The sequence below is a fragment of the Leuciscus leuciscus genome (assembly GCF_965113295.1).
Source record: "Leuciscus leuciscus genome assembly, chromosome: 15".
In the NCBI taxonomy this organism is placed as follows: domain Eukaryota; kingdom Metazoa; phylum Chordata; class Actinopteri; order Cypriniformes; family Leuciscidae; genus Leuciscus; species Leuciscus leuciscus.
In genome coordinates this window covers 28,910,273-28,922,525 of record NC_138739.1, presented here as the reverse complement: position 1 = coordinate 28,922,525, position 12,253 = coordinate 28,910,273, and the positions used below count along the sequence as shown (strand labels likewise).

General features: G+C 38.5%; 1 protein-coding gene across 1 annotated transcript; it reads right to left on the bottom strand.

Moving 5' to 3' along the window:
* Window positions 1-3,707: 3,707 nt before the first annotated feature.
* Window positions 3,708-5,285, bottom strand: LOC309475926 (granzyme B(G,H)-like). The gene is made up of 5 exons (XM_082138916.1): window positions 5,192-5,285; window positions 4,959-5,109; window positions 4,702-4,837; window positions 4,036-4,284; window positions 3,708-3,953 (listed from the first exon to the last, which is right to left on the bottom strand). Exons 1-5 carry the CDS (start codon window positions 5,253-5,255, stop codon window positions 3,801-3,803), a joined length of 753 nt encoding a protein of 250 aa, XP_081995042.1. The 5' UTR covers window positions 5,256-5,285; the 3' UTR covers window positions 3,708-3,800.
* Between the last annotated feature and the right edge of the window lie 6,968 nt (window positions 5,286-12,253).

The following is a 12,253-nucleotide window of genomic DNA, read 5'->3' as shown; positions in this document are numbered from 1 at the left end:
TTCAAGAGGAATTGATACAATCGAGAATTCTGCACAAATTCACCAAGTTATAATGAAAACAGAAAGCTGCTTGGCTTGAAAGTGACTTGTGTGAGCTGTGCTACAGTACATACTGACAATGGACACTTTGAACTGCACTTTGAACTGAAATAAAATTGAACTGCTACACTATTTATGATGTCTCCAGAATATACTTTGTACCTGAAAAAATCCTCCATGACCCCCTGCGCACACCATCCTTGATGTCCTTATCTTTCTTTGGTATGGAGATCCATTTTAAAGAGACCTTTACATGTAGCTACAGCAAGTAATTCAATCCTTAATGCTGAGAAATCTCATAATGAATATAAACTGGATGATAAACTTTATTGTATTGATAAATAATTGTACTTTGTAGAATAACCTGACTACTACATAGGTATGCTACTATGACTGCATAAGACTGCAGTTTTACTCCAGTTCTACGATCAGATCTCTTAGGCTTTGTTCAGACAAAACTCTTATTTTTGGCAAATCTGTATCTTCTGTATTTTCTTCAAATCTTTTTTTGTAATTTATACCCCTCAAAAAACATACAAATTACATTTCTCGGCAAAATTGTAGATACACCAAATATCAGACATAAATGTCTGAATGAATGCATTCCATCCCTTGCAAAATCCTATAAATCAGATTGGAAACCGAACTGGATTTGTGAACAATGTGAACAATAGGGGATTACGACATTTAGGATATGTTTCTTATTACATGTTTTTTATTACATGGTTAAGAACACAATAGTTTTCTTGCAGTTTTCCCTGAAAAACCTATCTCAGTCATTTACCTGAAGTAGCGTGATGTCATGTAGCAGACTTAGACTCATACCCAGAGTGGATGTGGTAGAACTTGACATTCATGTGGCTAGAACCAGTGTGATCATGAGCTCCAACCACGACTGTCCACTCCTCACCTCTGTCAAGATGAGAAAGAAAAAAAAGTTTAGCATTTTAGGGCAGACCTTTAAAGGGGACATATCATGAAAATCAGACTTTTTCTGTTTTTAAGTGCTATAATCGGGTCTCCAGTGCATCTACCATCCCAGAAAACGTGAAAAGTGTCAACCCAGTAACTTTGTTTTGGTAAGCCTCTGCAGTGCAAGCATGTCAAAAAATAAGCAGATCAGATTTCTCTCCCCTTCTGACGTAGGAAGGGGATCTTATTATAATATTACCGCCCTTTATTCTACACGTTTCCACCCACGGCGCCGCCATTTGGTTTTCGCAAGTGACAACAGTGTAACCAGTTCTAATGCAATGGCAAAAGTTCGAGCAAAGCATGCAAACTGTTCTGTCGTTCGGGCACATAACACTATTTGATAAAAAATGTCACAGCTGTTTTATAAAGACCTCAGGGAATGTGTCAACTTGTGCAAAAGTTAAACATGACGTCGATAAGATGAATCAATGTAACTACACAACAACAACTAACCATACAGAAACGTCCATGTGCGTCTAAAAGTTGCAACCTCTTCCTGAGTCTCTCCATAGGCTTCACTCCGCTACTGGAGGTTATTTCTGAGATTTTGGATGAGTGAAATTCGCGTTTGTTATTGCTGGAGTATCCGAAACTCGTTTAAAGGTAAAGGACCGGCCGTCTTCTTTATGGAGCCGGGAAAAGCAGCTCATTTGCATTTAAAGGGCCACATGTAGTCTCCCTGAAAAGGGGAACATAGAAATATTAAAATACAGACAGACACTTGTTGCGTTTCCCTCAATCTCTGTATTATGAGTGCACAAAATTACCATAAAATGCATAACAACTGGCATATAACAATATTGCATTCTCAAGTGACCCATATTGTTACATGAAGACATGAGCATCAATTGGCATAAAACACTATATCCATGAATAAATAAAGTATAAAATAAAGAAAATGCAAATCATATTACTTATAAATCAGAATTAATGTAATACTGTATATTGCATATTAATCTCAAAACATTTTAGTTGTCACAATATAATACCACTTTAAAAGTCATCCATTTTATGTGATAACGGCAGGCCTTCACAAAGGAACATGGACAGTTCAGCAAGTGACCCATTAACACTCACTCATGCCCGATACAAACTCAAATAAACATAAAACAGTGTTAGAAGAAGATAATAATATTACAGCCAAACTCATCTTAACAGCATAATAACACTGTTTTTCATTATACGAATTGTTAGAAACCCATAAAACTTAATGTTCTAATAATACAGTGCATTGATACATGCTGATGGTAGCATAGCATCGGAAACTATTCACGTTCGCCATGTACGACAATCTCATCTCTGTTTCCACAATAGCCATACGGGTATATAACAAACTCATATTAACGTTAAATATTAGGATATTTAAGGGGCTACCCTGAAAAGGGGAACATAGAAATATTAAAATACAAACAGACACTTGTTGAGTTTCCCTCAATCTCTGTATAAGTGGGGGAAGGGAACTGTGTGCCTGATAATAACTCTCCGAGCTCGCCCCACCCCCTGCTGGAGTCTTTCGGTACTGCACCATAACAAACTACATGAACCAATGAAATAACCAATCATAACAATAATATTCTCTTCTTCTCAATACCTGCTACACACACGAAAACGGTGCGTTTTTGTACATACCCAAAAAGGGGAAACATTGACAAGCTATAATAAATGATCTGGTTGGTATTTTGAGGTGAAATTTCACAGACACATTCTGAGGGCACCAAATATTTATATTACATCTTGTGAAAAGGGGCATGATATTTCACCTTTAACAATATGCATTTAGAACCAAGTTGTATGCTATTAACTTACTTGGTTATGATTCTTCCAATGCAAACACATATTTAACTTTAGCTTGTTATTTCTTTGCTGTTCAAGACCTACATCCACAGATGCTTAGAGAGAAATTAGTTTAGGTTGGTTAGATTAGATTAGAAATAGATTTGACTAAATGCTCCTTCAGATGAAGTTATTGAGTGTAGTGATAGCAATGCTAAAAATTTATAAAATGCACATTAAAAGTGCACATTTATGGTAAATGTAGAAGACATGATGCAATAGAAGGTTGTCATTTTCCATCAGATATGGTAGATGATGAGTGCTAAAGTTCTCTTCAGTATTGATGGTTGATGGTCGTTTCTTTCACAGCTTCATGTGGTTCTCACTTTGCAATGAAGTGGAAAAGATAGGTGTTATGTTTGCGTTCTTGATGGGAGTTGACTAATCTCTTGTAAATTCCGTTAGCTGTGAGAAAGCAGTTGAGAGCTCAGTAAAACTGGCTCAAACCATCTGTGGATTGACTTACCAGATTTTTTAAATAACTTTTGTAGTAAGATTTTACAAAGTTCTTTATTTTACAACTCAAATCCTGGAGACTTTTCCAGGACTGTTTTTAAATTTATATTATCATACATATTTTGACCTGTCTGAATTATTTATTTATTTTTTTACAAAATAAAATATTATTTTATGATTTTTGTTTTGTTTTTGTTAAAGCAACACAGTTTATGACATCATTCCTGTTTTGAAAAATGTTTATTTTTTATTTTTTATTACTGTCATTTTTAGCAACAGTTTGGGGTATTTCTGTCTTTCCCCATTCACTGAAATATGAGTCTGACTACAGGAATGACTGGAAACTGAGGGCGTTGCCTAAATAGGCTAATATATGGTTGTGACAATGAGAACACTGACTATAATTGATGCTTGCCATGTGATACATTTATTGAAAGAAGGTTTATGGAAGAAGAAGAATAAAAGAAATCTCCCTTTTTTATTTTACATGTAGACACTTAGCATGTCATTTGTTCTTCGATCCATTGAATAAATGGTGAAATCTTAGTATACACATTAGGACGCTCAGAATAATTACAGTTAAGAGGGTCACTGAAAGATGTGACACCAACTGCAGTGTTTCCACAAACCAAAGGACCTCCTGAATCCCCCTGTTAAGAAACACAGATCAACACGTCAGTGAAACCAGTCTGTACATTACCACAAAGTCTGTGATTCATCTTTTGTATATACCTTGCAGGATCCACCACTGCCATATGCACAGATCATCTGTGAGGGAAAGAACTTAGATTTCCATCTACGATGACAGTCTGTCTGATTTTTTGTAGTTGTGAATGCCTCCATTAGACGATAACTCTGTGGGCCAATAGTCATGGCTCCCCAACCGGCAACATTACAGAGAGTACCTGCTTCCACGTCTTCTCCATTCTTTGGTAATGATATCCGTCTAACATTGTGGTTAAGTTCGACTTTTTTCTCAAGCTGTAATTCAAAAATACAACCATTTTAATAAACAGTTTTTTATAAGACTGAAGTTTATTGGATTATACTGTTGTTTGGAGGTTAGTACAGAGCCATAAAATCCAAGTTAAGTTTTTTTTTTTGCCTCTTCATTTTCTGCTGAGTATAACAACAAAAATGCTTCAATGATTTTTCAGGTTTTCTCCCTTTTTTGCGATATTATTGTTTCTATACAGATCAATAAATTAATAATACAGGGAACAGAGTCAAAGAGACACCTGGCCATTTACATAGAAATGATTTAAATCCCTTCAGTAATATTTGCAAGAAATATTGCAAGAAATTGCAATAGAGATGAAAACAGTTTTTTTTTTTTTTTGTCTACTGCTTCCCGACCAGATATTATTTTGAACAACTAAATGTATAACAGGTTGTTACCCTCAAAAGCATGATGTCATTCTGAAAAGTACTGGGTATATAGTCTGGATGCGACATGTAGGACTTCACTCTAATGACATCCGAACTCTTGATGTGCCTTAAGTCATGAGCACCAACCACAACCAAAATCTCATATCTGTATAAAGAGCATATTGGAAATGTTAATTTATGTCATACAATACACTGTATGGTTGAACTGCAGTCATTATCAGTCAGTTTTAACTCAACATTTCTGTTCACACTAAACAAGCTCTTACCCGTTCCTGCACTGTGCAGCAGTCAAGACAAACTCATCGGAAAGGAGGAATCCACCGCAGATATGTTGCCCATTTGTCTGAAGAGAAACCATGTAGGGTCTGGAGTTGGGTCTGGCTTCTGTGCCGTCCACTATACCCACATTCACATGAGCTGAGAGAGAGAGACTTATTCAGCACATACAAATTAAAGTCTTAAAAATGATAATAGTATGCTGTTATATAATCAATCTCACCAGTGAAGGTCAGGTGTGGCAGCAGAGAGGCCAGCAGGAGCAGAGAGATGATGATGATGGTCATGATGAAGATGACGATTGAGCTGAGCTCTCACTGGAAAAACATGGTATAAATATACTTTAAAGGTGGGTGGAGCTGAAGGTAAATCACTTTTTTTTTTTTAAATAATGTGTTTTGTAGTATGAGCAACACGATAAGAAAGTGGTATGAATCCTTGCGGTTTCACTGAAGCCACAGATGGTTTGGATGATAAGAATTAAAATGTAAGCATTCATTTTGAATATTTTACAGATCATAACCGTATATATCATTAACCTATATAAATGTTAGTTTACAAACATATTTGAACTACAAAACGTGCTTTGTACCTTTTAACATAGCAAACATAACATAGGTGTAAAGCAGAAGGCAATAAGTTCATCAAAATTGGCTTTCATGAACCACAGCAAACACTTAACATGTACAGGTATAAACACTGGTCAGCCTCAACATTAAAACTACCTGCCTAATATTGTCTAGTTCCCCTTGTGACATTAGCAGCATATCCTTTAACTCCTGCTTAAGTGGGGCCTCCATAATTGATCAGTTTTGTTGGTCCTGCACATCCCATAAATTCTAAATTGGATTGAGATCTGGAGATTTTGGAGGCCAAGGCATTCGGCCCGAACCCAGAGTACTCCCCCCGTATTCCTGGCTGTAAAAGAATGAGCCAAGAGTGAGGAGTCGGGGTGGTAGAGGGATGCTGAAAAACTGTCGAGGAATGTTAGTTGAGTCGACAGAGTGAATATATACATGCTTCTTCTCATGCTGATAGGGTAGACATAGTAATTGTTTGATGACAAGTAGATTGGATTGATTATTTGAACGTGCTCCTCCCAAACTTTGTTTATAAAACATCATTTCTGTTTTGTTTCAAATTATTGACCAATCACAACATATAGTTCTGTCAGTCAACTTATTCAGATATATACAAATCAAACAAACACTCTCAAAAATCATCATAATATACAATCTCACCAGTAAAGGTCAGGTGTGGCAGCAGAGAGGCCAGCAGGAACAGAGAGATGATGATGACGATGGCCATGATGAAGACTACATTACGTGGGTTTTCATGGTAAAAGACTGTATACATGTACTGTAAAAGTGGGTGACTGTCACTGAGTTGCCCCAAAGTCATTTTTTCTTCTTGCAGTATATAAGCAACACATTGATGAAAAGATACTGTTCCTGTTAATCCTTCCAGTCAGACTAAAGATGGTTTAGAAGATAAGAATCGAGCATATATGCATGCCCCTTACAAATTATTTATTCAAGTATGCTATTTGTATACTTTTCTTAAACTAAAAATGAGAAAGTATACTTTCAGACTACATTTTATGTAGGCCTACTTCTCAGAAATATACTTAAAATTACTCTTAAGTATACTGACAGAAATAAGTATATAAGTATACTCATAGATATCCATATAAGGCTAGATGTCTTAAGGCGGAGTCTCGAACGGCATCACCGGCGGCCATCTTGTCACAGGGAAGCTTTCTGGCGAGCTCTGTGGTATCTGAGGTGAGTGATCAGCACGAACACAAATCCTCTTATCTCGCTGAAATCTTGACGGATTTACAAACGGTTTGGTTTCTTACAAACGGTTTGGTTTCTTACAAACGTTATTAACGTGGCATGTTGAAATTGCAGATTTTCTTAATTATTCATATGTATGCAGTGTCATAACTACATCTCTGACGTTTATAACAAACCAAACCGTTTGAAAATCGGTAAAAAAATTTGCAAGTTATGGTTATTTAAAAGTACATGCACCATTAAAACACAATGTTACGAGTGAGCGAGCTCCCTGTGGCAAGATGGCCGCCGTGTGCGGACGTCGACCTCCACTGGCCAGCAGCGCGGACGAGACATCTAGCCTTTATTATATGATATCTATGAGTATACTGACTTATACTGACAGAAAAGTCTAAGTATATTGTACTAGTACTCTTTTGATTGAGATATACTTAAAATACACTTAAATATTCCAAGTAAACATTGCTTGTAGGTGTGTTTACTCTTTTGATTAAGTAGTCTCTTAAAAACTTTTCATATATTTTTATTGTCTTATAAACTAACATGTTTTGGCATCCAGTAGAGGAGAACCGGGGCGAAAGTAACGCGGGACGAAAGTAACAAAGCAATTTTCTCAGAGCCCTGACTATATTAGCATCTCAAGCTATGACAGCACGTTCAGTACGCAACCCTTGATGGAGCTGCCAAATACCACGTGATTTCGTCATCGTTTCCCACGGTTAAGTCCGGAAAGCAGTTTTCGAGTACGATAAGTAAATTACTGAAGCTGTACTTTTTTTTCTAATTACAAGTTGTGTTTTTCATTTCATGTGTCACACAGTAATGATCAATCTACAGGCTATTAAGTGCTGTAACACATCCTGAAGTTTGCCTTGTCAGAGTTTTTCAGTATAAAAGTAAATCGGGTTAAATGTCAGGAGTTCCTGTCGGGACGAAAGTAAAACTTGTTACTTTTGTCCCGCTATAGTGAAAACAAGTGTTTCTTTTGTCCCGCTGCTAATGTGGTGACTTTCTGTGTGTTGCAGCATTTATTAAAACATGTTTATGTCATATTATACCAACAGAATATGGCAAGAGTGAGGGTCAGAAAGACAGATAGAGGTCTGATTCAGCCAGATGTTTATGAGAGGGCGTTTAAAGCTTAAGTCACATTTAAATCAGCTGATTTCTGTCACCTTTTTTTTTTTTTCTCTCAATCTGTTTCCATTTACCCTAGTCACATTTAGGTTTTAGCCATGCCTTATAGCTTTTCCACCTCCACCTATGAATTTGCAGGGTTTCCATCCAGATGTTTTTATGCACATTTTAAATGTATGCATAAAAACAGCTGGATGGAAACATGACTATTGTTACATTATGTTGAGAATTTATATTATGCTAATTTAATTTAATTTTCATATTTTTCATGTTGAAAAAACATTTTATAAAATAGATTGACATTACCAATAAAAAAATATTCGAAACAATTCGAGTTTGTACTGTTGGGTTACTTTTGAAACATTGATGAAACTGAAATTTAAAATGAAAATGTATATTAACAATTTTTTTGCAAAGATAAAGGCCAAAATATATTTGCAGTTACATGTTAACAAGGTCATACTCAGGTATATTTAGTCTAATAATAAAAAAAAAACAAAAAAACAAGAGTAACAGAGTCCCAACTGACGGGGTCGAAAATAACATGAGCAGTCTTAAGTTCAAAGTGAAATCATACTGAAGTCGTTCTACATTTTTACAAAATAGCACCTGGTATTGATAGACCACACTTGTTGTGAGTGACTGACCACAGCAAAAATATATCTGTCTAAAACATCATCTTTTCAAATAATGTTTTTCTGAAAAATAGTACTTTCGCCCCTGCTACAACAGATTTATTTGCAAATATTGATTTATAAAGAATTAGGCTGCGCTATTACGCATCTTCCGATATAGTACAGAATCCCCGGAGCAACTTTATGATTCTCTATGGGCTTCTCCCTTGACTTTATCGGACTTTATGCCTCCACGTCCCCCCGATTGCCTGTGAGCTTCTCCTCCTGTCTATACGGTAATTTCCAGAGAGTTGCGGGGTTATGACGCAATCGTTAGCCTATTATTTACAAAAACTGCTTCTACGGGGCCATAACGTAAGATACAAGGTAATGGAGCCTTTTAAACATTGTCGTGTTTCTTTAGAAATAAACAATGGACAAATGGTATCTTTAAACGCCTCAGATGTAAAGTTATTCGCTGTCAAAGTGACGCCAAAATGAATGGGAGTCAATAGAATGCTAACAGCAGGTGATGGCTTGTTAGCCAATGGCGGCCTCCGGGGGTGGTACGGAATTCGAGAGCTCGATTACCCCCCTGGCAGAAACCAGCAATATAAGTATTTGGTCCGTGTACTTTTTGATCATTTCATTTCCTGTTTGGAATGGAATAACGAGAAATGAAAACCAGCTCGTTTATTCGTTTTTTAGTTTAGTTTAAAAAACGAAAAAATGAGATTTTGGCTCGATTTTTCATTTTTCGTTAGTGGTTTACAAATCGGTTTATGGGTTCGATATTTCATTTGCACACGTGGGCGGTGCTGAAACGCCCCTTTCATCTGATTGGTCAAACTGCTCCGCCTTCAGTAAGCTACGAGCTTTTCTTTCTGTCAGGCAGAATAAGAGTCAGTATAAGTGCGGCACTGACAAATGCACTTTAATAAAATAATGTCTGAAACCACCACTCACTGTTAACTACACTCAATATTTGAAGCAGAAATATGTTGCTGGTCACGTAATTCGTGCTGCTACGACTTGCAAGCAACCCCATTAATGTGAGCCACAGTATATGACAGATTATATTAGCATGATATATTTCCCATTGATAAATACAGTGCAAATAGTTCCGTCTCTTTGGATAAAAGGGAAGTGGAAATAAAAATCAATAATAGGATGAACTGTACCATGATTAAAGTAGTAGTAGTAGCCTTTATTGTCACATAGTCACAAGTACCAGTGAAATTAGCCATCAACCTGTCCATACAAACATACATACAATATGACAAGGGGGTAGACAGAACAGGAAGACAGAGCATTGAGGAAAAAAATACAGCATAACATGAGGAGAGGTGAGGAGAAAAAAAGGCAACCCCCAGACTATGCTCCTGTAAGGAGTACAGTCTGGGAACAGTAAAAAACACCTCAGCAACATTAGCACATAATCAGTACACAACATGAACACACAAGACTTGCAACAGGGGAGGGGAGTGGGGGATGGAGGTAACCCAGCACAGGCAAGCAGCCATCCGGTCCTGCAGCCATTCTCAGCGCTGGTCACAGACCCGCCTGTCAGACTGGTGGTACAAAGCGTTGAAGGCGAGGGATGGGGGGATGGGGGGTGATTGCATATCTGTATATATGTAAGAGTTCGTGTATGTGTAGGCCTGGAGAGTCGCTACGCCTGGCATCCTAATCTAGGTGCCTCAGTCCGCAGGATGTCATAGCGATACACAGCAGTTGCCATGGAGTCAAGCTTGATCAGGTCCCAGACAGAGTCAACAATCAGCAGGTGTCAGTGTGGAGTCGGGGAAGGAACGCAAGAGTGTCTCGCTGCAGTGCTCTTCCGGAGGAGTTGTTGTTGCAGCAGCAGCCTCGGCCAAGGCCAGTGCTGGTAGAGGGGGGCCGAAAGCAGATAAGATTGTGGTTGTTTGGTCTTGGGACGAGTAGCCGCATTCCAATTTACACAGCTCCTGGTCCATCTTGGTCTCCGAAACGATCCATTTTCCTTTGCAAAGCTGTGAGCTTCTCCATGATGTTATCCATATAGTGGTTCATAGTCACAGTCTGAGTGCTGACAGCTCTGCCCACTGCTTCAATCATGACGGGCAGCCTTGTGGGGCTTTGGACAGCTGTCACCGTCTTCTTTATTCCTCGATAAACCAGGGCAATGCCTAATCCAAACAGCAGAAAACCTGTTATCATGGTTCCGAATAGGTAGATATCTTCAATGTCCTCCACGGAAAGAGCCGCCAGACACACGACCCGCCACCTCTCCCACGCGTCCATCGTGTAGCCAGCTGCGAACGTTCCGGCAGGGCAGTCAGGTTCCCCCGAACCCAAGCTTCTCGTCGAGAAGATGGTGTCAATTGCGTTAAGAGACCAGTTGATCAAATCCATAATTTCTTAGTTGGAGAGCAGTGCGGAGAGAGTCTCTCAAAGTACATACAAGACAGTAGACGAGACGAGAGCAGCAAAGCAGGGTGAGATAAGGGACAGGAGGGGAAGAAAATGCGACCGCCTTCGTTGAGAGCCAAAGAGAAGAGCTAATAATATGTCCGTAACATTTACCACTCTAGTCTTTTATTTACATCAAAAGGCAGGTAGGCGTGTGTGACACAGCCTATGTAGGCTATAAATAATTTTGAAAATTGAATAGAAATAAAGTTTATATTTTTGAATATAAGCATGTGTAGCCTACTCAGTTCACATGAAAAGAAAGAGACAGAAAAGTGAGAAGCCAGAATCAGTGAACGTAAATTAATACTAGGGCTTGCATAGACTAGTCAAGTAGTCGATAGATCGACTACTTCAACCACTAGTCGACGCTGTCGGAAACAATCGACTACTCGAGCATCCATTAATCATAAATGAATTAAAAATGGCGAACGTCACCAACAGACACCATACATCAGATGTGTGGAAGTATTTCATCAAGGATGACAAAAATATTGTAATTGGCCAACTCTGCAAGAGGCCGTTCACATATTGCGTCTAAAAACGTGTGGAAAGCGCGGCCACTGTCTCCTACAAGCGCTTGCGCTCCCATGGCATCTGTCGTTGTTATGCAACCATGAACTGCGCTCTCCATGATGACGACGAAGAAGTATCATTCAGCAAAGGATTAATTGATTTCTAGCCCTTGCATTAGCTTTACTACTAGATATATTTCTGGAGATGAGAAGGAAAAACCCGCCTGGAAAAACTAGCGCACCACGTTGCTTCCATTATGAGCGCGCTCGCTGCGCGCCTACATTTGAAATGACGACCTTGAGCGCGAAAAAGACGCAATATGTGAACTAGAAGCAGACGTCTGAAATGAAAGGCAAGAACGGCTATTTATTTGGCTTTAGACTATTACATGAAAATTTAAAAATGAAATGTCATAATTATAATGTTTTGAGAGTTTACTTATGTAATTGTTGCATTAGGCTATGAATTAATAAATATTTATTGATAAGATCTAGCTATTTCATGTCTTTTCATTTACAGTAGCATGAACCACGAGACCACTGACATGTTGTCCGTGCGGACCAAGATGTGGTGTCCCGCCAGATATGGGAGGAAGGTTTGTAGGGCTAGAAAAAACGCTCTCATCTTGAGGCAGTTGATGTATAGGCGTTTCTCCGAGCTCGACCAGAGGCCGGAGGCAGGCCTGCCCTCGTACAGGGCTCCCCAACCATAGTTGGAAGCGTCTGTTGAAATGACCTTCCTCTCTGAGACCAAACCCATGCTCACACC